Here is a 22436-nt window from a genome sequence, read left to right as displayed (position 1 = left end):
AATTTCATAAATATTATAGTTATTTTGCTTTAATGCACATGCTGTTGAGACAAGGGTTCATGCTCTCAGGGATGCCATATTCAAATACAAAAGTTACAGCTCATTTGAGATAAAATGGAGCTCTGTGTTGTGTTGGCTTGTCAAAAAAAACAACTTTAGTAAAAGCAAGGTGAAGGAATTATAGTATGAGTTTGCCACCTTACCAAAAATGAAATTAATACTTATTTAATTTCTGATTTTAAAGAAGCTATGGTTTGTCTGTGGGATGGTAATTTAGGTCTATGATGGATAACCAACAAAAAAGGTATATATGTATATATATTACTAGTTAAACAAATGACACCTGAAACACAACACAAACAGGAATAGAAGAAATTGAGTGTCCTACATCTTTTGTATGCCTTGCTTCCCTTCAGCTGCCAAGAAAAAAGAAGCATTTGAAAACAGTGTGGTTTGCATGTTGTCCTGTAACTGGGTTTCCACATCACTAGCCTTTTGTATAAACAGATGAAGAGGAACAAGTACAAATAATGAAATATAGGATATGGGAAAAAGAGGAAGCTGAAGTCGGTAATGCTGCCGAACAGAAAAGCAGAATTATGGAGAAGTGACAGAAAGGGAAGCATATATATAAGGAATAGTTGTGGTGACCTTTTTTTAGGATATGTATTTCTATATGTATTTAATGATTGCTTTTTGCTTATTTTTATGCAATATCAGCAAAGGAAGAAAAAACAAATTGGATACAATAAACCAGTTATATCCAATGAAAAAAAATAAGCATGGGACCTGAACCACTAAAGTCTAAAGTATGAAGTGGGGTGAAATGAACTTGACATAATTTATAAAAGTGGAGGGTAAGTTCATTTGAAATGCCCTACTTCAGACATCAAATATTGTGCATAAGAAGTTTTGTTATATTTATATTTCCTACACAAGTGGATGGTTGAGGTGTACATAGGGGCACTTTACTTACCAGCCTAGTAAATCTTGTCATATTGGAGGTCCAATATGCTACATTATTCACAAGACACACAAATTTTCAAAATATGAAAGTATAAAATAAACAAGTTTTTAATGTTATGCACTTTATCTATCTAGAGCAGGGGTCGGCAAACTTTTCGACTACTAGGCCATTTCAGGAGGTCAAGAAGGCACACTAGGCCAGAAGAAACAAGGTGTCCAAGGAAAGTTTTTTTCTAACCATGACTGCAAGCAAGCAGCCTCAGTCTTACGCTCATCCGCGGTGTAGTATCTGTACGCGTGCGCGTGCTTGGCATGCCCCTTAAGATTCGACTGCTTGAAAGTGCTGTTGGTGTCGTTGCACACTAAACACAGGGTTTTTTTTTGCCGTGTTGGATATTTTGTCAGTCTATTCATGGTTGAAGACAGAATGTTCGAAGTCAACCATCCGGAGACTGGTAGCTGCGCGTTGCTACTTGGCATGGTAATTGGGGTTACTGTGCGGGAACTCGATGATATCAGGGGAACTCCTGATAATGCAACAATTCAATTAGGTGAGATCCAACCATAAATAACTGGGGGGGGGGGGGGGGGTGTTAGGCTGGACTGGAATACTGGCTAGGCCGTATCCGGCCTAAAAGCCGGAATTTGCCTACCTCTGATCTAGAGCAATGGTTGAGGCCAGACATCAGTAAAGGACTGCATAAAATCTTTGGTAAATTTATTGCTACAGAAGACGGTCAAGGATTACAGTGACACTGCAGGATACAGTCTGTATAATTGTTTGGATATCAAGTATATACTACAGGAGACACATTGGCGGTTTCTAAAAAAAAAAACAAAAAAAAACAGTGGTACTCTGGTGCCTAATTTGGAGAAATGTTAAATCTAGACATATAAGGACAAATACTGACAAAACCATCTGTGTTTTGTATTATTACATGTCGCAATTTTCAGATCAGCAATTGGAATGACTGTCAGACTTCCGTAATGGCGAGCATTACATCACATGAGCATCCACACAGAAATGTGGTCACAAATCCCAAGACTAAGTTACTTTAGGCTTAAGCTACTGCAAGTAAAAGGGAAGCAGTGGAGTTAAATTGTGACAGGACTGCATACATGGACAAATTTTATGAAGTGAAACTTCTTAGTTCTTCCTATTGTTTTCTTGCTTCTGGACAGATACACAACAGCTAAAGTTTGGGAAACCTGCAAAAATACTTTTTTTTGCAGAAAAAAAAACCTGATGTTTCATAAACATAAGATTTCCAAAAATTACAACAAGCATATTGCCCAGTAGGCTAGCTAGCAAAACCCAATTAGACAAACAGGCTGTATTCATAAAGGTGGGTAAGGGGAAACCTAAAAAGAGAGTATGCTATCTTGTAAGAAACTGTGTGTAAGAAATTGCGTGGTACAATATGTGTTCCACCTAATGGTGTCAATAAGGTCCATCTGATCTGGGCAGCACGGTTGAGTTTGCAGAGCTAGACCCCATGGTAGAAACACTGCATTGTTAGCCCCTTTGAGGAACAGTTAGTGACATGACTATTGACTTGTAAAATGCTGTGTAAAATTTCAGCGCTCCACAAAAACTAGCTAATAATAATAATATTCTTGAAGATATCCACAGGTGAACAATGTCAAAAACTTAGAAATCAGGCATACAAAAAGTGCTCCCAATCCTTCACAACAGTCTCAAACATTTTAAAACAAGCATGGCTCTTTGTCAGATATAAATATCAACAAAAAAAGACTTCCACACATTGAAAAAGTGTCATCAATTAGTATTCAACTAATCACACTAGGGATGGAATGGTTTTTACGTTCTATAGCAAGGGCATGCACAACATGGCAGAGCCCACTGCATGACACATAGATATACGCATTCATTGGCCCAAGGTCCACATTTGAAGTATGTACTTACCGTATATATTTTAATGAGATTGTTAGATTATTTTTTAGACTTTTCTAGTTTTCCAGTATTCTTTTATATGTTACAGGATAATATTGGTATTATCTTACTATACTGGATATTACTGATATATTAGCAGAACTGGAAATGCATCAAGGTAGCCAGAAACATACAAATAGTTTAGGGATACAGTATGGTAAAAATGTTGTAGTGTTGTATTACCCACTAGAGCAGGCAGGTCCAAAGTCTGGCCTGGGGGCCAATTGCGACCCGTGTTTAGATTTCCACTGGCCCGCAGCCTCTGTTATAAAACTAATAATATGTGGCCCACCAACACTATTGACCACAGTATAAAATTCCGGGGTACAAAAATCCTATTTTAAATTTCATTAATGTTGATCAATTATCGCCCTGCCATTCGGCTGGCATAATCGGCAGGACGGAAGTCCCCATATGTGCACAGGGAATCCCCTACATCATTATAGTGGGTGTATGCTGTGCGGGACCCACGCAGACCACGCCCACACTAACCCTGAGTACCTGGTAAATAATCGGCCCCCACACATTTTTACCTAACCAAATCTGGCCCTCTTTGCAAAAAGTTTGGACACCCCTGCACTAGAGTGAAAACCAATGAGGGAATTCAATTTGCATATACCTACATTTATGGTTGTAAAAACTGACACAACAAAAAATGTTGATAAAATTTACACTTTTATTCTGGCTCCTTTTTTGGTCTCTTTTAAATGTTTGTGCCTACTGTGGACTACAGAACACCTTCTGCTATATTATGTAGAGGTGGGTTGGGGTGCTCTATTAAACCTAACAAACTTTTTAACCTAGGCTTCTTTGTAGGTACAGTAGATTGTTTTTGTCACCTTTGTGAAAGGTATGTCACTGGCAGGATCAATAGAAATCAAATAATAAGAGTTAAAATAAATTCTATGACATGGATACATTTTTCTAACTCACAATACATTTCTGACATCCAAATGACACACGACAGAGAAGTACAGAAGGAAGGAAACTAAGGTTACTCCTAATGTGATCATTTTTTTTTATTTTTTAGTTTACATAAACAGACTGAGAAAAAGAACCTGACTGTAGTGCTTGTTCATGGCTTGTTACATTATATGAATTTAGCACAAAATTTAAAATAAATTTTGCTTAAAAAGAACTGTGCCTCTACTGTCTTAGTTTTGCTAAGCTCAGTGCTATCGCAAACCAACATATGTAAAGTTGGAATAGTGGAAAATTCCCAAAAATGGCCAAGACCCCAAAAAACGCTGCATTAGTTTCAATAGTGGGGTTTGGAGCATTTATAGGCATTGTTAGATGTTTGGGGACTTTTTTTGACATTTTCCAAACACTGCAGGATGTTTTTTCTTTCTACAGCCAATCAAAAAAATTCTCTGGTGTGAGCTGACCTATTGGAATGAATAGGAATTTCAGACATTGTAGCTGCTATAACTGCTTTCCTCATTGTCTAATTACTTCTTCAACACTCCAAAAATATCTCTTCCTGTCCTTCAGATCCTGTTCAGCAAAAATACTACTTCTCCATAGGTAAAATTTTGGCCTTATTTCAGTTTTCACAAGTAATACTGCAATCTGTACAGGAAAATAGAGAAGAGTGCCGAAAACATAAAAAACAACCTTTCACATTTTTCAAGTTAAATTTCATTTTCATATCTACATTACTTAAAAAAGACAACTGCAAACACTAAATGCAATAGTGACACATATATATATATCTTGTTTCTGCTTAGCTTGGCCGAGTTGCTAGTCCATTGAATAAGAATTTAGATGAACCAGATCTGTTCTTTAAACATGTAACCTATATCAATATGACTATTTGTAATAAAACAGATCAGATGTGTGTGCATCATATTGGCAGAAACATTCATATTAGATGAATTTGCTATCTTGGTTTACACTAGGCCTAATGTTTATCTACCTGCAGTATTAAGTGGGAGCTTAGTTTCTCTCTGGTCTTGAACATATTTCTTTTTTTTAGTTTTATTTTTAAATATGACATCCAAGAAACCAATAACATACAATGAGAAAATAGGAAAAATAAGTAGCCTTTGGTACATATATCAATTAAAGAGCAATGTACAAACATCAAAATATGTGAACATCACCTTTTTATGGCCTCTTGGACATCAAAACATTTTCTATTATTATAAGACTTGAATAGGGATAGGGATATACTCATTTATTAGAATCCTGATGAGTAGTGTCTTGAATTTTGAACCCACCAGGATTTGTTTTTTGGTTCATTTCTATGAATAGCATTATTTTTCCTCAATCTCCCACTTCGGAACTGCTATGGGTCCACCTACACCACCTCCAAAAACTTTTTGTAGCATGCGTACAATAAAGGAGTGCCCCCTCTGATCTCAAGAGGGGATCTCCAAAACAGATTATTGGTACGTAGGTTGAAAGATTCCACTCAAGATCTCCAGGGGTACATGCCTATTATCAGATCTCACCACAGCACCATACCAACCAGCATGTTCATTTGTTAAAGAACGCTTTCAGTGGAAAGAAGAATTCTCTCCACCAGAGAAGGGGAGAAAATACTTTCCAGACCTGAAGAAGACCTATCCGTTGAAGTTTAAGATACGTGAAGATTATTTGTGTAAAAAAAATTAGTAAATGGCTGAGGTCATTTTAAATATATACTTTGATATTAAAGTGGTAATCATGCAGAGATCTATGATCAACTAAATTAGTGTCAGGAAAAACAGACAATATACCCTGATAGGAAGTTGAAGTGTTTTGAAAATATGAATGCAAGGTTTCCTGAAAAATGTCACATCCAGCATTTTGCATACAGTAGTGTAAAAAAGTGTTCGTGTGTTTCAATATCACTAAAGAACATACGGGAAGCATATGGAAATATAATGAAATGTGTAATATAATACACACTCTAACGTCTTTGACTGCAGCAATACAATGATACTGTATTTTGTGCAATAAAATAATGCAATTAAGTTACAGATGAAATTTAATATTTTTTCCTTGTAATATATTGTTTATATTTTGAGAATTTGATCTAAAAAGTTATGCAAGGTAATGCATGTGTGTGATGTGTTACAGAAAATGTACTTTCCAGTAAGTCTTCCTAAAGTGGTTTATTTTTGACCTTGTTCAAATATTTTGTTTATCACATAGGAACTATGCCTGGTTATATGTTCCTTTAGCTGGAAACATCTGCCATCCCACAAATCCTAACCTGAATGGGGCTGAGACAATTCTGCTAATATTCTGTGGTATTTTTTGAAACTCAGTTCCTGTTAAAGCCTTGAGAAACTAACCTTATCTCCTGCTTTTAGAGGACCAGAAGAAGCCAGCTGCCACACAAGCCCTGGAGCAACTTCCTCCATTCCTGCTTTGTTTCCACAAAAGATGGTTTATGTGAAATTACAGTGTATCTACCCAAAACACTGCCAAATGTGTACATGTTGCATACGCACATGCAAACCATGTACCTGGAACTTAAAAGAAAATGTTGCATATAATTGGGACATAAAAATGGCTTATGCCTAATGATGGCCAAACAAAAAAGATTTAGTTGAAGCACATCAGGGCCTATTACTGAATGTAAAAATGACCAAATGACCTTCATGCAGCCATATTTTGTACAACCATAGCTCATAGCTTACTTTAAAACAGCACCAAAGCGGGTCACTGATGCAATATACTAGTACCTTTCTTTTTCATAAGTAAGAAAGGCAATAGATGTTACAAATATGCAGAAGAAAAGTGATACATGCATAACATGTTTGCTTCACAAAGTATCCTTACCAAGGACAAATAAAGAACATAAAACAACTAAACTTTATCAAGAAAAAAACTGCGAGCAGGGAGGTCCTTTTTGCAGAAGGGACAGGCTATTACTGGTAAAAGAAGTTAAGTAATTTGAGGTGATTGTCTCATGTAGCTGAAATCAAGGTTTGAATAACTGGGGGTTTAAAGATTGTACAAAGCTGAGACACAGTTATCAGGTAAACCTGAACTTGAACCTGCATCTCACTTCACACAGAGGGCTCAACATATGCAAACATTTTACCCAAGGTAATCTATAGTATCAGATATGTATACCAGCATATTAAAAAAAAACATATTTATCGACAGGAGACCAACTAAGAAATACAGCAATACTAGTAAACATTGCATGTCAATACAAACCACACATAAGATCAAAAATCTTAGTTTTTAGCTTTCTGAAAAGTCGCGTAAGTGTTTATTAGGCCAGATGACATTGTTTTTTATACTACTGGATTACATCATTCCTTATAACAGTAATCGACACGTTAACTACTATTACTCCTGTTCACATTTAGATGTACGAAGATAAGTTCAGAAGACTCACCACAGAGAGCGTTCATAATTGATCTAGTTCATGAACGTAGTCAAAAGGGCACTTGCCCAAAGAATTTCAAGAGGCTCCAACTTTCTACCACCAGTTTCTGTAAATAAAAAATTAACTTCGGCTACCAAAGACTCCCCTTCCAATATGTTGTTATACATGTAAAAGTTGAGTAATGGACTGAATTCAAAATCTTATTTTGCTGAAGTGACATTTACATTTGAAAATATATGATGTTACACATAATAAAAGTTTATAAAAATGCTGATTACTTTAACATTTTTACAAAATATACCAATTAATGTATTGTATTAATAGATGAAAACTGAAAACATATGGCATGTGCAAAAAAATTTGCTGTGACTTTGTTCTAAGTCTCCAATACTTCAAATGTATCAGAACTGTAAGACCTGTTTCTATGTTTCCCAAATGATGCATGTCTTTCAAATGTACTACTTCTGTGTCAGTGACGGATAGATTACTCAAGATAAACCTCAAGTTAAAAAGTTTATCAGCAAGAGATGCACCCAAGAGATAATGATGACTTCCCCTAACAGTTGATTTGATCAAAAGGCGCTGCTGCATCCGTCCTAAAAACTTACATACCTCAACTTCCAGCTTACTAGTAAAGGAACACTTTTCTTTACCATCTATTTTACTAATTATAAAAAACATACAGATAATGTAACTTAGGGTATGTTTGCATGATAAAATGCCTATAATCCACAATTTTTATATTATTTCTAAAATAATATTATTAATAATATTGAAAAAACAAAATCATTTGTTTGTATTCAGCTAGAATAAAATGTGTCTTCTTATTTTTAAACATTAAAATTATGTCTAGCTACTGAGGATAGGGGCTGAGTTGTTAACATTCAGGCCTCAAAACCAGGGACCCAGGTTTGAGTCTTTGCCAGGACACTATCTGCATCAAGTTTATATGTTCTTCCCTTTGTGTGTGGGATTCCACTCACATCCCAAGTGTTTTAAACATTGACCAGCAGCTTTGAAACAATGAACCAGCTTTTTAATACACAATGCACTTTCTGACTAATTGAGGGGCAACTTGATACCTGGCACTGCATGACATATAGCAGGAGCTTTATTATTGTAATACTAAGCCCGACACAATACCAAGTAATGCCATGGTAGTGGCATAGGGTAATGGTATCAGCTATAGATTCTGCTAACAAAGGAAGAATTTGACATGTTACCTACTGTTTTTTAAACATTTATATTTATTGAGAATAATACTGTATCTGGTCCTGAATAGCATTGTCCTTGTCGTGTCCTCGACATTTAGTGCTGGGCAACTGCACACAGGTAAGTATGTGCCATATTCGGCAAGTATGCCATATATACTTGCTGATTATGGCAGAAGCTCACCACCCACCAATGAGTTTAGTTCTGCTATATTACACAGGAATTCTGATTTGTTTTTTTTTCCTCTACACTTGTAGATAGTCCTCTCCTGTCATGACAAAGAATACTCCCAGTTCTCTGCAACCTTCACTTTATACAGAAGAAGCATTAATCCAATTTTTATCCCCAAAATCACTTTTTTTCTGCAACCAGATATCCTTAGTTTGTTGGCCATCATCATTAGAGGTGTGGCAATTCGTTATTTATTTATCTGCTTATATTAGCTAATAAAAATTATTTCTAATTGTTTTTGACATTTACCTTTAAAACCAATGTTGTTAAAACCTGTAAAAAAAAGTTCCCATTTATATTTTATTCAAATAAAATTAAATAAATATATGTATTTGATTTATTTAAACATGCTGTTTACTTTTAGTTAAATAAAAATGTCTCCTCTACCAACTCGAAATTACACTGAAATTGGTGACTGCTCAAAGGTGTATTAATAGAATAGACTGATTTAAAGTAAATGATAATGTACATTTTGATACACATAAAATGTTGTAGTTTAGAGGAGAAACACACTTTAACATTTAACTTAATGTTGTATTACAAAGTGCGTAAAATTGTGTTCTTTAACACAAAGTCTGATATTGGTAAATGCAATAATACATTTATTCTACAAAAGACAAAACTGAGAAATAAAGATGCTTGATTCTAGATATGGAAATCATTCTTCCACTGACAAGGTGAAGCATAAAGCCAGCATAATTTAGAGGTGCTGCTTCCTCAATGTCACATTGAAGTAAAGCTGACCTACCAAGAACACTAAATGAAAAACAAACAAGAAAAAAAGCAGCACATGGAAAATCTTGTTGACTGCACAAGTGAATGTGCTCGAATTTATGGCGAAGCAAAGAGTGGAACACTAGCAAATTTCATGCTCCAGAAGAGGAATAGCCTCCATCTCCAACTATCTTTCCAAACACAATCCACCATAAATACAGCTTCTATTTTAATGCAAAATACAATGCTTCTCTTTAAAAGATGAAAGAAATGTAAAACAAGAATTATAAAGACACTTTATACAAAAGGTTCATTATCTTTGTAAACTCTTGAGTCACATTTAACTACGTATTGATAAGTCACAAATCAATTTAATTAAAGTGACCATATATAGAGCAAACATTATTGCATCTTAACACTGCATTTGTCATTATATACTCAGTTCTAGCTGCACTTCGCAATAAATTGGAGTAATGTAACACACACAGACTTTATGTAGGGCTGAAAAAAAGAGGCAGTAGTAAATTAAAATTTGACTGCCTATTATTCCATTACTGCTCCACATCAACCTGTTTTCATACACAAAGATATATAAAATTTACACTTTTACTTTATATATGAAATCTACAGCCCTTCCAACCCAACCAAATAATACATCATGCTCCATCAGACACAGATAGAAGAATTAGGTTTTGAACGCTATATCAATCCTGACAGTTGCACTGCACAACTCTACTACAACAGTTCCTGTCTGATGTAGACATGCAGCCTGCCTAAATGCCATAAGGGAAATGCCATATACCAAAGTGAGAAGTAGTATTGCGCATTACGGGCCTGATTTATTAAAGCTCTCCTAGACTGGAGAGGATACACTTTCATCAGTGAAGTTGGGGGATCCAGAAAACTTGGAACAGATCAGTCCAGGATTAAAAATATTTGCTATCAAATAGCAAATTACCTTTAGGAAATCTATTCCAGGTTTGCTGGATCACCCAGCTTCACTGATGAAAGTGTATCCTTTCCAGCCTTGGGGGAATTTATTAAATTAGGCCCAATGTCAGAAGTTGTTCAAGTCAATGAAAAGCGGTTCAAATGGAAAATGCTGAAATATATCTCACATCACACTTGAAAAAATTCCTGATGAGTTTTGAACTTATGCTTTTTTAAATTACACAGGTAAATTGCACAGGCATTTTATAATACTTTTTTTCTTAAAAAAAATAAATGCGGAACAAATGGATCACATGAATGTTTAGGACAGTTTTGAGGTGCAGGTGGTAGATGAGTCAATCTTGTATTTCAGTTGAGATCATGTGGCATAACAAACTAGTATAGCTGAAAGATGCATCCTTGAACTAAGACTATGAAAGGATCACGCTTCACTGCTTAAACAATATTCACTTAGATATAGGGAACAAATGCAGAGTCTCACCTTTGCACAACATAAGAAAAATTATTAGTATATAAAGTGTATCGGATCAAAGGTTTTCCAGTCTTTCCGAACAAGCTTCCTGCTTTACTATAAAATGTGTCATGCTATACCTAACTTGTTATACCCACACTAGTATTGGAATACTGTATACTTTCCTTTCTTGACACATTTTGAAAAACAGTATAGCAAAATGATCCAATGTTTGGTTACACAATCCCTATCCCTATACAGTTATGTAAATGGACAAAGTAAGTCATGACTGAAGACTGGATAAAATAAATTTATATTTCACAACTAGCATTGTTTTAGCAGAGCAGAATTTTAGCAGATTTCCTAAAACTCATGAAAGAATGTTGTGGTGTGTTTACAGCATACTGCATGTTTTAAACTGGCAATTATAAATGGGTAATAAAGAAAATATGGAGTCAAACATATCGTATATAAATATAAAATAAGTATAGTAAATAAGAAGGGGTTTCTCCCACCTTCTCCCCTCCTATTTTTCAGAGGGCCAAACCTTTACAGTGATTGGCCAATAGTGAAATTCTAGAGGTCACCTCATTATCATATTCAGGTTTCAAGTACCACATTATTATAAGTCATCTCAAAGTGCTCACATTAATAGGTGCCAACCCAGAGTGCCCAAATGAATACATTGCAGATTATAATGCCTAAACTATCCAATGCTAGACTTAAAGCACATTACTATATATAATGTTATACTGTTACACTATCATACATAACAAGTCAGAGTGCCAAGTACCTATATCTCAATTAAGAATGTCACAACACCCTGCTCTCTAATCCATCCCCTGCCTCCCTAGGGTCATACTCATAAAGCTGCTTAGCATATACTCTAAGTATTGAGGTGCCCACAGGTTGTCCATACAGCAGCCTGGAAAGATGACAATGTTGGTTTAAATAGGAAATAAAAGTGAAACCTTAAAAAGGAACTATACTCAAAACCCCCCAAATAACTAAAAACACACTTACCTTCAATCCCACAGGGCAGACCGATCACTCTGGGGGTATCCGGCATCTGGTCCCGCGTCGTCCTGGCAATCGCCCCTGAGCCGGCACTCCCGGCACCGCCATCTTCGTCTCCTCTTCTCGGTTCTTCATCCAACATCACTAGACCCAGAAAGGAGTTCCGAAATTTTTTTTCTTTGAGCAAAAAGGCTCCTTCTGTGCATGTCCGAGATGCTTGAGCATGCGTCAAAGAGCCTCCTTGGATGCCTGACATAGGTATCCCGGAAGGCTTTGTGCTCCCATTCATTAGGGGGCAGTGCTGCACCCTTTTTAAAAAAAAAAAATTTACCCTACATAAAGGGGTTTTCCATCCTTTTATGTAAAGTGAAAATTCTGAGTATAGGTACGCCTTAAGGGGAGGTTCAGACCTGCTTTGTAATAGAATGACCCTGCATGCACTCTCATTTGCAATACTGCACTGAACCTGTGTCTGCAGTTTTGACAGCTGGCGTCAATGAGCGGTACTGGTTTCGCTCACTGTGGCCCCTATTTATTTTGTATTTTTTATTTTACAATCCAAAGTAATTCTAAGTCTTGACAAAAAGGTAGACTTTCATCTTTGTAATAAAAAAAATTGAATTTAGTATTCTACATAAATATACACAAGATTTAGTTTAAGGTTTCTTGGATAATAAATAAATACATTTCTTTTATGTTTAAATTTCCTAAATCATGTCAATAGACATTAGAACACTAGAAATAGACATTAGACAATAGAAACACTATTCTAAATTTCACTTACAATTTGAATGCACACTCACTTATCATGCCATGTAGTCTCAAATCAGACCTTAGATTTGTTGGAGGTTATATATTATACAGCAGTATATCATCCAAGTAACATCTTTTACAGCAAGCACTGCTGTCTCTAGTTAAGTTTCCTAATAATGCTAAATTAGGATGACTTGTATGCAGCTTACCAAGCAATTTCTCGTTCTTTGAGTTTTGTTGCGATCCTGCATTGGTTGAGAGGTCTTCAGGCATAGGCATAGGTTCATCATTGTCATCCAAACTATCACTTAAGGTAGGACTTGGCGGGTTTCCTGTTAAGCAAGAAGACAAATTATAAAATAATAAAATATATTGTTTATTTTGAAATATACCTATAACATCTGAGTCAATCACACAAATAGAATCACCTAAAAAACCAATGACAATACAATGTTATGACTCTAGTACAGTGGTCACCAACCTATTCGGACCTATTGACCAATAAACCTATGGGCTCTGGACCGCACATGAGGTCCAGAGCCTCATAGTGACGTCTTGATGCCAAAACCTGCCTACTCTCCCATCGCAGGTCTGGGCCTGCGATGGGAGAGTGGGCAGGTTGTGTCCAGAGACATAACCCGCCCAGTGCTCTGAGCCTGTGATCCGTACGGAAGACATTTTGAACCACCAAAATTTTCTCGGGGACCACTGGTGACCGCTGCTCTAGTAGTAATACTATCTATTGTACCTTGAAGAAAGGGTATTTGTCAGTAATAGTATGACCTGGTACAGATTGACAAATTGAAAATCCAGCCATCGATACAGGAACTGTAGTACACTTTTTGGCCACTTATGTTTTGATGGCGCTGTTCTCCAGAAACAGTTGTTGGGTCTTGCTTGCTACACTAAATACACATTGAGATGTCCCTGATGCCTGCTCTCGAGAAACTGTGCCAGATGTCCGCAGGTGCTGCGAGAGGAAGGCTGGACTGTGTGTAGAGTATAACCTTCAAAAATCTGGCACTCCGGTCCGAAGGTTGCCAGATTTTTTAATGTCAACCTCTACTTATTATTCATAAGTATAAAACAACTGTCTGTCTATCTGTCAAATATCAGGATTAAAGATGAACACAAATCCAAAAGTCTAAATATACAGCTGAAATACACACGGTAACTGCTTTACCTGTCAAATAATTGACAAGACTTGTGATCCCCTGTCACATTAAAGCCAGCAGTCAAACTGGTGATGTCACTTCCCAATGCAAAACTAATGGTAAAAGGCTCAGTCATAAACTCATCCCCAGCCTAAATAAACACTGAAAGGAAATCACCACACTTCTTAATATTATCACAGTATTTTAGCTGGGTGCACCACCCGGCTGTTTTTTCAGTGGTTACTGAAGATTTAAGTCACAATACAGAGGCCACCACCTGCCTACAATTACTTCCCATCCAGCTTAAAAAAAATTCTTATTTGAACACTGACACTGGTCATTCCTACAGTCTGCAAGCTACTAATATGAGACTGATAATAATTGACAAATGAAGGCAAAAAAACAAAACAAAATACAAATATATCTACCAAAACACTTGCAAAGTTTTATTTCCAAAGAGTGATGTTATTTAAAGCTTGCAGCTATGCAATTTTCTATTTCACCTAAAAACACACACACAAAATGTAATATATTGCAGCAGTTGTGATTGCTGTGTTTGTTTCCCTTTACCACTTTTGCTCTCTATTTTAACCTGGTGATACTACCTGGTGATACATACTTCCTGTGCTGGCCATTACTTTTAATGTACATGTCAATAATGCTTCTGAGAAGTTTGCTTTACAACTTTTCAAGAGTTACTTACTACTCAACAAACAGGTGACCTTTAGAGTAATACTGTGACAGGCAATTTTTACACCTGGTAGGTGCCATTTTAAAGTTGAACAATCTTACTAAAAACATATCTCCTAATAGTATTTAGTTTGTTGCCTGGTTAGTTCAAGGTCAAAGAAGCAATAATGCAAAAAGGAATTTCACAATAGTGCTCTGACTAAGTACTACACTTTGGCATTATAAAGAAGCAGTCAAGAAGCAAAAATCACTAAACTGCATCAATGTGCACATATGTCCATATCTGCCTGTGCTAATGTAACTTAATAACTGTAATTTATGATATTTATATATTTTAAAGCCTGATATTATGTTCGTAGCTTTAGTTGAGACTCACTGCAGGTAAAATCTGCCAGTTTAAAAAGATAATGATCTGCCTTTTGGTTCCCTGGAAGTCCCGGATATTGTTCCGTTAAACATATCTCACTTTGTTCTTCTCATTTCACAACTGCAACACTTCTTACTATCAGATACTAGTTTCAGAACAGGCAGAGATGTGTGTGCTAAATGAGGTTAATGTGGGCTGTGCTGTTCTTTTGTCTCCTGCAAGTGCAAAAATTTCCAAAAAAATAGCAAAACTACATGCACAAGGTTCTAACTTTACTTGCCAACTATTCATGCAAAAATATGTGTGCAGAGCTAAGGACTTACAAAAATCCATAAAACATATCCAATTAATTTGTAATTTACAGTAATAAAGACATTTAGGAAATATTCCCTTACTAAAGAAAACACTGATGCTTTTTTTAAAAAAACATTTAACTCCAGTTTATGTTTGAGGCATAGAAACTGCCCTTGTAAGTCACTTATTTTGACAGTGGACAATTAGTTCACATTAGGTGCAAGAGAGACCATTTATGGCATGCCTAAACAGAAAATATAATTCAGTTTTAAGGTCTCCACCCTGACAATTTTAAAATCATGCACACTTTATGTGTAAAAATCAAAGGACTAATACATATGCACACTTCCTGACACCAAGAACAGAAATGCACCGAGAACAGCTTGGTTTAACAACTTTCAGACCTTTCACCCTGTTCTTGGATAACACTGGGGAAAAATTTTGAACAAAGTTTTTGTTGACTTCAATTTTTAAGCTTATATACACTAAAACGGGTATGTTGTTTCTGTAAGTGCAGTTAGTTTTCTTCTATCATGTCAGGTTTTTTTCTCTACTATTTATATTATTGCAATTACTGTAGCATGGATTTGTATAGGCTATTCATTTACATGCAAGACACTGTGGTCAGAGGTTGTGCGCTGCTCTACGTAGTGAATAAGCAAAATGTATATCTGGCTCTGCTGTTTCTCGTCGTAAGTGCCTAAACAACCCTGATTGATTTTGTTATATCTGTGGCAGTTTCACCATTCCCAGTCAAAGGGTGAACATCAGCACATTTGTAGAGCAAGCCTTTTTGGAATATTTCAATGTTAAACTTGGTGACCAATATAAGTCTTGGGCACCTCATAAGGTGTGCAAACAGTGTGTCGAGGGTTTACGGATGTGGACAAAAGGAACACGTGATAAGAGGCCATTTGGTATACCTTTGGTTTGGCGAGATAAATGTAACATGTGCTGGTTTTCGTTACACTACCCTCTCCTGAAGAACATGATTATGGTGATGAACTAGGTGACAACAATGATGAAGAGTTTGAAATTGAAGAAGACTCTGTTCGTAAAGAATTTGATCAGCACGAGTTGAGTGATTTGGCACGTGATTTTAGACTATCGAAGAAGGTTTCATAACTCCTAGCATCAAGACTGCGTGGGAAAACTTACTTACTTACTTCAAAAAGAAACAATGTACATATGATAGCTGACTATTGTTGGAGCATCCGTCAGGATTGTCCTAACACTGAACACTCCAGGAAAAGCTATAAGCGTAAATTTTTACCTTAACCGCTTACCCCTGTCATAGAGTAACAATAAATCCTTTGTATGAACAAAAGAAATTTAAATAACCAGTACATTCAAGTTATTATTTCAATGTTTTTTCATTGTATTTAAAATTTGTATGTTTTTTTAACAAAAATTGAGGGTATCCTGTATCGTAAAAACTGGATGTGATGGCAAAAAACTCGGGTAATTTCTGGATTCACCACCCAAAAAATACGTTTCACAGTGTAATTAACAAATGCCTTGTGCCTGCTGCATTTTGCAGGCAGTGAAGTAGTATCTTGAACACACTATGAAACATCCTCAGCCTTACAAAAAACAAGTCCAGTTTATTATGACTTACTATTATTAGACATACCATGTTCTGGATGAATAAGAATCTTCACAGACATACTGTAAATAAGTGTAAGAAAACTACCTACTATCTTTATACTTGTGCAGGGTCAGGATTTCAGACAGCAAAGTATTAGAATATCAGGTATTAGAACTCAAAGTATTACAATACCAGCCAGATAAGGCAGCTGGAAAATTAGGACAAGACATCTCTTAGACACAAGACTGGACTCTAGGACAAGACATCTCTAAAAAGAACTGCAGCTGCTCTAGCCATTAACATTATAGTGCCCCTCTCCTGGAGTTTTGGTTTAGAACAGTGGTGCCCAACCTTTTCTTTATCTGGGGGCCGCTGTTGACATTAGGATAAAACTTGGGGGCCACAAGTTTTATGTTTGTTTGTATGTATGTTTGAAACTAGAATAGTTGTAAGTAGTCAGATATGTGTGACATGTATAGTTTTTCTTATCTTTTGATGGCACCACAGCAATAAAATGTTAGGGGGAGGTAGCCACAAGAGTCCCCTACTTATTCTACATTTTATTATACCTACAGCTGCCTTTTTAGGAGAAAGTTGGGATTCAAAGAACATAAGCGGACATTTATATGTGACAGGGCAGCATGGTATGGTAGTAGTGATAACATTTTAGTGGGGGGGCACAAGAGTCCCTCACTTATCCTACTTTTCCCTTTTTTCTATTGTTAAAAAAAAAGTGGGGTTCACGGAAGGTAAGTGGCCAGCTATGTGTGAGAGGGCAGCACAATATGACAGGTATGGTTTTTCGTATCTTGTGATGGCGCCGTAATGATAAAATGTTGGGGAAGTTAGCCACAAGAATCCCTCACTTATTCTACATTTTATTTATGCAGTCCCCTGCAGTTCCCTTTTCTTACAGAGAAATTGGGGTTAATAGAGAGTAAGGAGATAGCTATATGTGACAGGGTAGCTTTATATGGTGGGTAAAACATTTTAACAAGGAAGGGGGAGACAAAAGGTATTTCCTACTGGCTCCCACTTTTTACAGTGGCCATCATCCCTCTGTTCCAGAGACATTGAGGGTCACAGAAGGTAAGTGTCCAGCTATGTGTAACAGACACCACATCAGGCTCTCAGTCCCTTGAACCGCAGCGCCTGCAGATATGACTACAGGCAGCAGTGAGTGTCTCCCCCTAGGCAGGGTTCCATGCCACAAGGAAGGGGTAACCACACTACAACCTCACCGCCAACCTTAATGCAGCCTTGAAGTTTTGTGAACATTAAGGGAAACCACAGGGCACAGACAATTAGCAGTATCATTGCCAGGAGAATGGCCCCCAGGGGGTCCCCATAATGAAAACTCACTTTGGGGACCCTGGTCTTGAAATTGCCCCCCTTAATGTTAAAATTTCCCTAATTGTTGTTAGGATTTTATGTTTGTGACCCCATATCTGGTAACTTGTTATGTTGATTTAGTAGCAGTTCTTAGGGTCCACTGAGTACCCTCAAAAATTTCACAATTCTATGATAATCAGTGACTGGGATATGAGGATTTACATGGGGATAATGACAGAAGCATGATGGACACAGACACAGCTCTCATGCTGCTGCTGGGACTATCTCACAGTACAAGGTGGATGAGGAGCAGCATCCTCTCCTAGCACGATCTTGCTAGAGAAATTTAGGGGATGCGAGCACCCCATCACCCGCAAGACAACGAGCAAAGAGAGAATGATGAGAGGGCCAGATCTGACAGCTCTGCGGGATGGATGTGGCCCACGTGCTATAGGTTGGGTACCTCTGGTTTAGAATAAAGCTGGTTTAAAAAATGAACCTAAGCTGGACCTGGGAATCATTTTATAAGGCTTAAAATTGTAATATAAAACAAAGAATAAATTAATCCTGATGTTTTCCTTAGGAAGTTTAATATTTTTTACCCTGCCTTACTAAAACTAATAATAATCAATAACTGTCTGCTCATCACTTCAGTGAATATTATTATTTTTTTACTTTTACACCTCTGCAAAGCATATTATTATGTAACACTTTTATCCTATCTATATGGTATATTTTATATTATGGAAGCAAAACCATATACCATTAGTTTTCTTCTATATACTTTGCTCAACATATTCTTCCTTATATTCCCACAAGTAAAAATATCTCATAATATATTTACAAATATTTATTTTCATACTGTATATCTTAATACTAAATTGATTTTAGAAAAGATTTTTGCAGTGACCTCACCTGACATCTGGGCCATATCCTGCACCTCATCTGTTTCCATTTTTCTCTGATTATCTGTAAATTAGAATTTAAAAACTGTTAATACTTACTTAAAAGAACTAAAAACTAATAAGCACAATTATTAAAATATTTCTCTTATTCTGTACCTGTCTAGGTATCAGACAGGAACAGACCTTGAGTCTTTCATACAGAAAAACAGAATTACAAATATGTATAAAGAAATATCATTAGTAGCACAGGAGGACCAAATTTGTTATTTATTGTTAATTTTCTACTGCATAATAACCCAAAATGCAAACTGACTGCAACAAAATTAAGCAGAAAATTAAATGGCCTTGGGTCATTGTAGGCACAGAATTCATTCTCTCGGCTGATCCATACTTATGTTCCTTTTAATTTACTGAGCATGCATCGATGAACCTTGAGTCAGTTTGGTGACACGCGTACAATCAGCAATCAGAAACGAAAGCAATTTGCTGAAGAATGTCTCATTTGCCCAAGCAAGGCTGCATATCTGAGTAGGAGCCGTTGCTTGCTCCATTAATAATGAATACACCTCAAACAGTGGCAGATGGGTAAAACAGAAGCTCTGGTCTTAAACGTATGTAGAGTCCCTAAGTAAGACCATACTGCCCCCCTTCTACTAGGGAGAAGTGAATCTCCCAAAATAGCAAAGCAAGCCCGGGAGGGAGAGACAAACCGACTTCCTGTTCAACTTAACAGATGGCTCCACAGCTTTGGAACAAATAATAGGAAACACTTGCCCCAGTGTTGCAACACATAATGTTCTGAGGACTGAGTTGCAAGAAATGGGAAACACCAGGGAAATGCAAGCTTGGGGGTAGCTGGTTAGAAAAAAGCAAAACTCTGACATGGGATGAAGATATGAGTGATGCCAGTCTCCAGAGTCTTAAAAGAACATCTGGTGGCTAAAGAAGTAAAAAGGTTTTGTGCTAGTTCCCAAATAAATAGAAGACTCAAAATAAATGTTAAGTAAACTTTTAAACTTTCAGATATGTTGGAATTTTATTAACAGTCCTAAGTGTACTAAAATGCCTATTACGCAGAATTAAATAGAAATCTTGTGCATAACAAAATGATAAGCTGATGTTGTGATATGATAATGCATGCTGTGATTTTCAAGTTGTCATGTGGATGAAATTTGACTGGATTAGCTATAGAAAATGATATATCTCTCCCTCCCTCTTTTTCTAATAAAGGATTAGGCTAGATTCATGCTCTAAAAGTGCATTGACGCATGTGTATTAATCCGCATAACCATATGTTCCATTACATTGGGAAAGCCCACATGGTATGCAGATCAGGAATTTGGACCTTGGTTCCCTGCAATGAGCAGTATGCAGTATACTTCTGCAATGAGGAGTATGCAGTAAACAATGGTAAGGTAGTGGCCAGTGGAAGGAAACACAATGTGAAAAATGGGAATCTAATACAAAGAAAAGTTTCAAAATTTGTTGGATGCTGAATATGCTAAAGCTGCTGCATAACTGGAGTTCTATTATCAAAGTCACTGCTCTCAGGGGATGTATTATACTGTACAATTACATTTCAATGGACAATTTTGTAACTTCTATTGTTGTTTGCCATGTTTTTATTTTACAGTTTAAACTTTAAAATGACATTAAATTTTAGGGGGCAGATATGGTTGTGATTTTTTTTATATACTGTATCTATATGAATCTAGTGGACTACTTAGGTAAATCAATCCTCTTTTACTGAGGGCATTACAGAATGCCAGCAGGAATTTAGAAACGTTTCTTTTCCAACTTTGTCTACAGATAGACATCAGCCGGGTTGTAACGAATACCCAAACTAGACCTTGCTCCTTAATTTCTGGTGAGTAAAGGGTTGGGTTCTCCTGATCAGACCAATAAAGGGGGAATGCAACCCATGGAAACTAATGAAAGATGTAGGCCTCCATGTGCTTTTGCTTTTGCATGCAGTTGAATGAAATGGGGCGGAGGAGTAGAAGTGCCCCATAACATTTTTATGTTAGTAGTAATCAATTATTGCTATTGCTATGTACCTATAATAAAACATACAAAAGTAACACTAAAAACAACACAACTATGTTTCCTTTAACACTACTACTTAAAGAGAATTTGTCATCAACCTAAATACTTGTTTGAGAAGCAAAATGATTGAAAGCTCTGTGGTTGTGAAATGCCTATTTTGCTTCAGTTTAAGTAAAGAGACTGATAATGAAGTATTATAACACCTACAGACTGACTATTAAGGTTAACACATCAGTTTTTTGAAATTATAAAAAAATGTCTTTAACAAACCTCAGAAATTTAATTAAAAAACTAACTCAAAAGGTCCTGTAAAGCTATTTTTTGTTCAAAATTGCAGTAGGAGATACTGTCAAGGCATGTTTTTTTCATCTTCAAAAAGTTGTGATTTGAAAACTGATGGTACTGAGATTGTCACAAGCTACAGTACTCACTTTGCATCATTTTTAAAGAGGTTTCTTAGATAGATTATTGCCTTGACAGACATTGAAATATTGATAAGAGGTGAGTGTAAACAAATGGAAGATATATTTAAAGTTTCACAGTAAAACTAAGGAGTCTTTATGATACAAGTACCAAAATCAACTACTATGTAGTACTACACTTTGTTTTATATATATAAAAAAAAACTTCCTTTACATTTCCAGACTTAATCCAAATGTTCCTTTATTTCTGTGTCAGCTGAAGTAGGATGAAGTTGTATAGGGGCTTAAAAAAAATTAGGCAGATGAATATTGTGATCAGTATCAGTATGTTATAATGGCTTTTACAAAGGGTTTTTTACTAGTAAAAAAATAAATAAATAAAAAAAGAGATGCCATGAAAAAGAAGATATGTAGTTAGTAGTTTGATAGGCAGTAACTCTAAACCCCACTTTATTGCAAATTTACTCCCAATATTCTTTAGAATTCAACACCCGGTGGAGAATTAGTGGCATAGCAGCTGGCACCACAACGCACAGACATCAGACACACTTCTAAATGAAGATACTTTGGACAGCAAAGTGCTGAAAAAAGAAACATCGGAGTCACCGCTAGATAAGCCAATAAGTATTGTAACCGCAATTACGTAAAACTGCATTTTTTTTACAACTTTTGATAAATTTATTTATAAAAAAATATTGTTTTTTTTAGGGGAACATTATTTGCATCAATCTTTAAAAACACAAGAAGCCCCTTCACATTCTAAAATATCATTAACAAGAGGATTTTTTCTGGAATTTGCTACTTTTAGCAGGGAGATGGAGATGTAGGGTGTTGGTGAAAGGACATGGAAAGCACATGTTCTGAGTGTGGGATATTAAAGAGTTTCCAGTAAGCAAATGCTATTTTTCCTGTGGTAGAGTCTATCCTCAGTAGCATGCATGCACTACTCATAAACAGCCAACTCTGACTTGAATGATGTTTGAGAATAGCCTTGTAAGTGACAGTTCTAACCTGGACATCATTGGGCCATCAGCCCCACCTACAAAATAAGGAACT

The 22436-nt window shown here is 36.3% G+C and overlaps 1 protein-coding gene across 9 annotated transcripts in view; it reads right to left on the bottom strand.

Annotated features, from left to right (window-relative positions):
* IKZF1 (IKAROS family zinc finger 1) overlaps positions 1–22436 on the bottom strand; it is a 75054-nt gene that overhangs the window by 37632 nt on the left and 14986 nt on the right. For all 9 annotated transcript variants that reach the window (XM_072412105.1, XM_072412109.1, XM_072412106.1 and 6 more), the window contains exons 2-3: positions 18923–18976; positions 12792–12914 (exon numbers count right to left, since the gene is read on the bottom strand). In XM_072412105.1, the coding sequence (XP_072268206.1) occupies positions 12792–12914; positions 18923–18976 (177 nt within the window). The remainder of the gene's footprint in view (positions 1–12791; positions 12915–18922; positions 18977–22436) is intronic.

This window comes from Pyxicephalus adspersus, chromosome 5, assembly GCF_032062135.1.
Source record: "Pyxicephalus adspersus chromosome 5, UCB_Pads_2.0, whole genome shotgun sequence".
Taxonomy (NCBI): Eukaryota; Metazoa; Chordata; class Amphibia; order Anura; family Pyxicephalidae; genus Pyxicephalus; species Pyxicephalus adspersus.
Note: the sequence above shows the minus strand (reverse complement) of the source record. Positions and strands in the feature narration are given on the sequence as shown.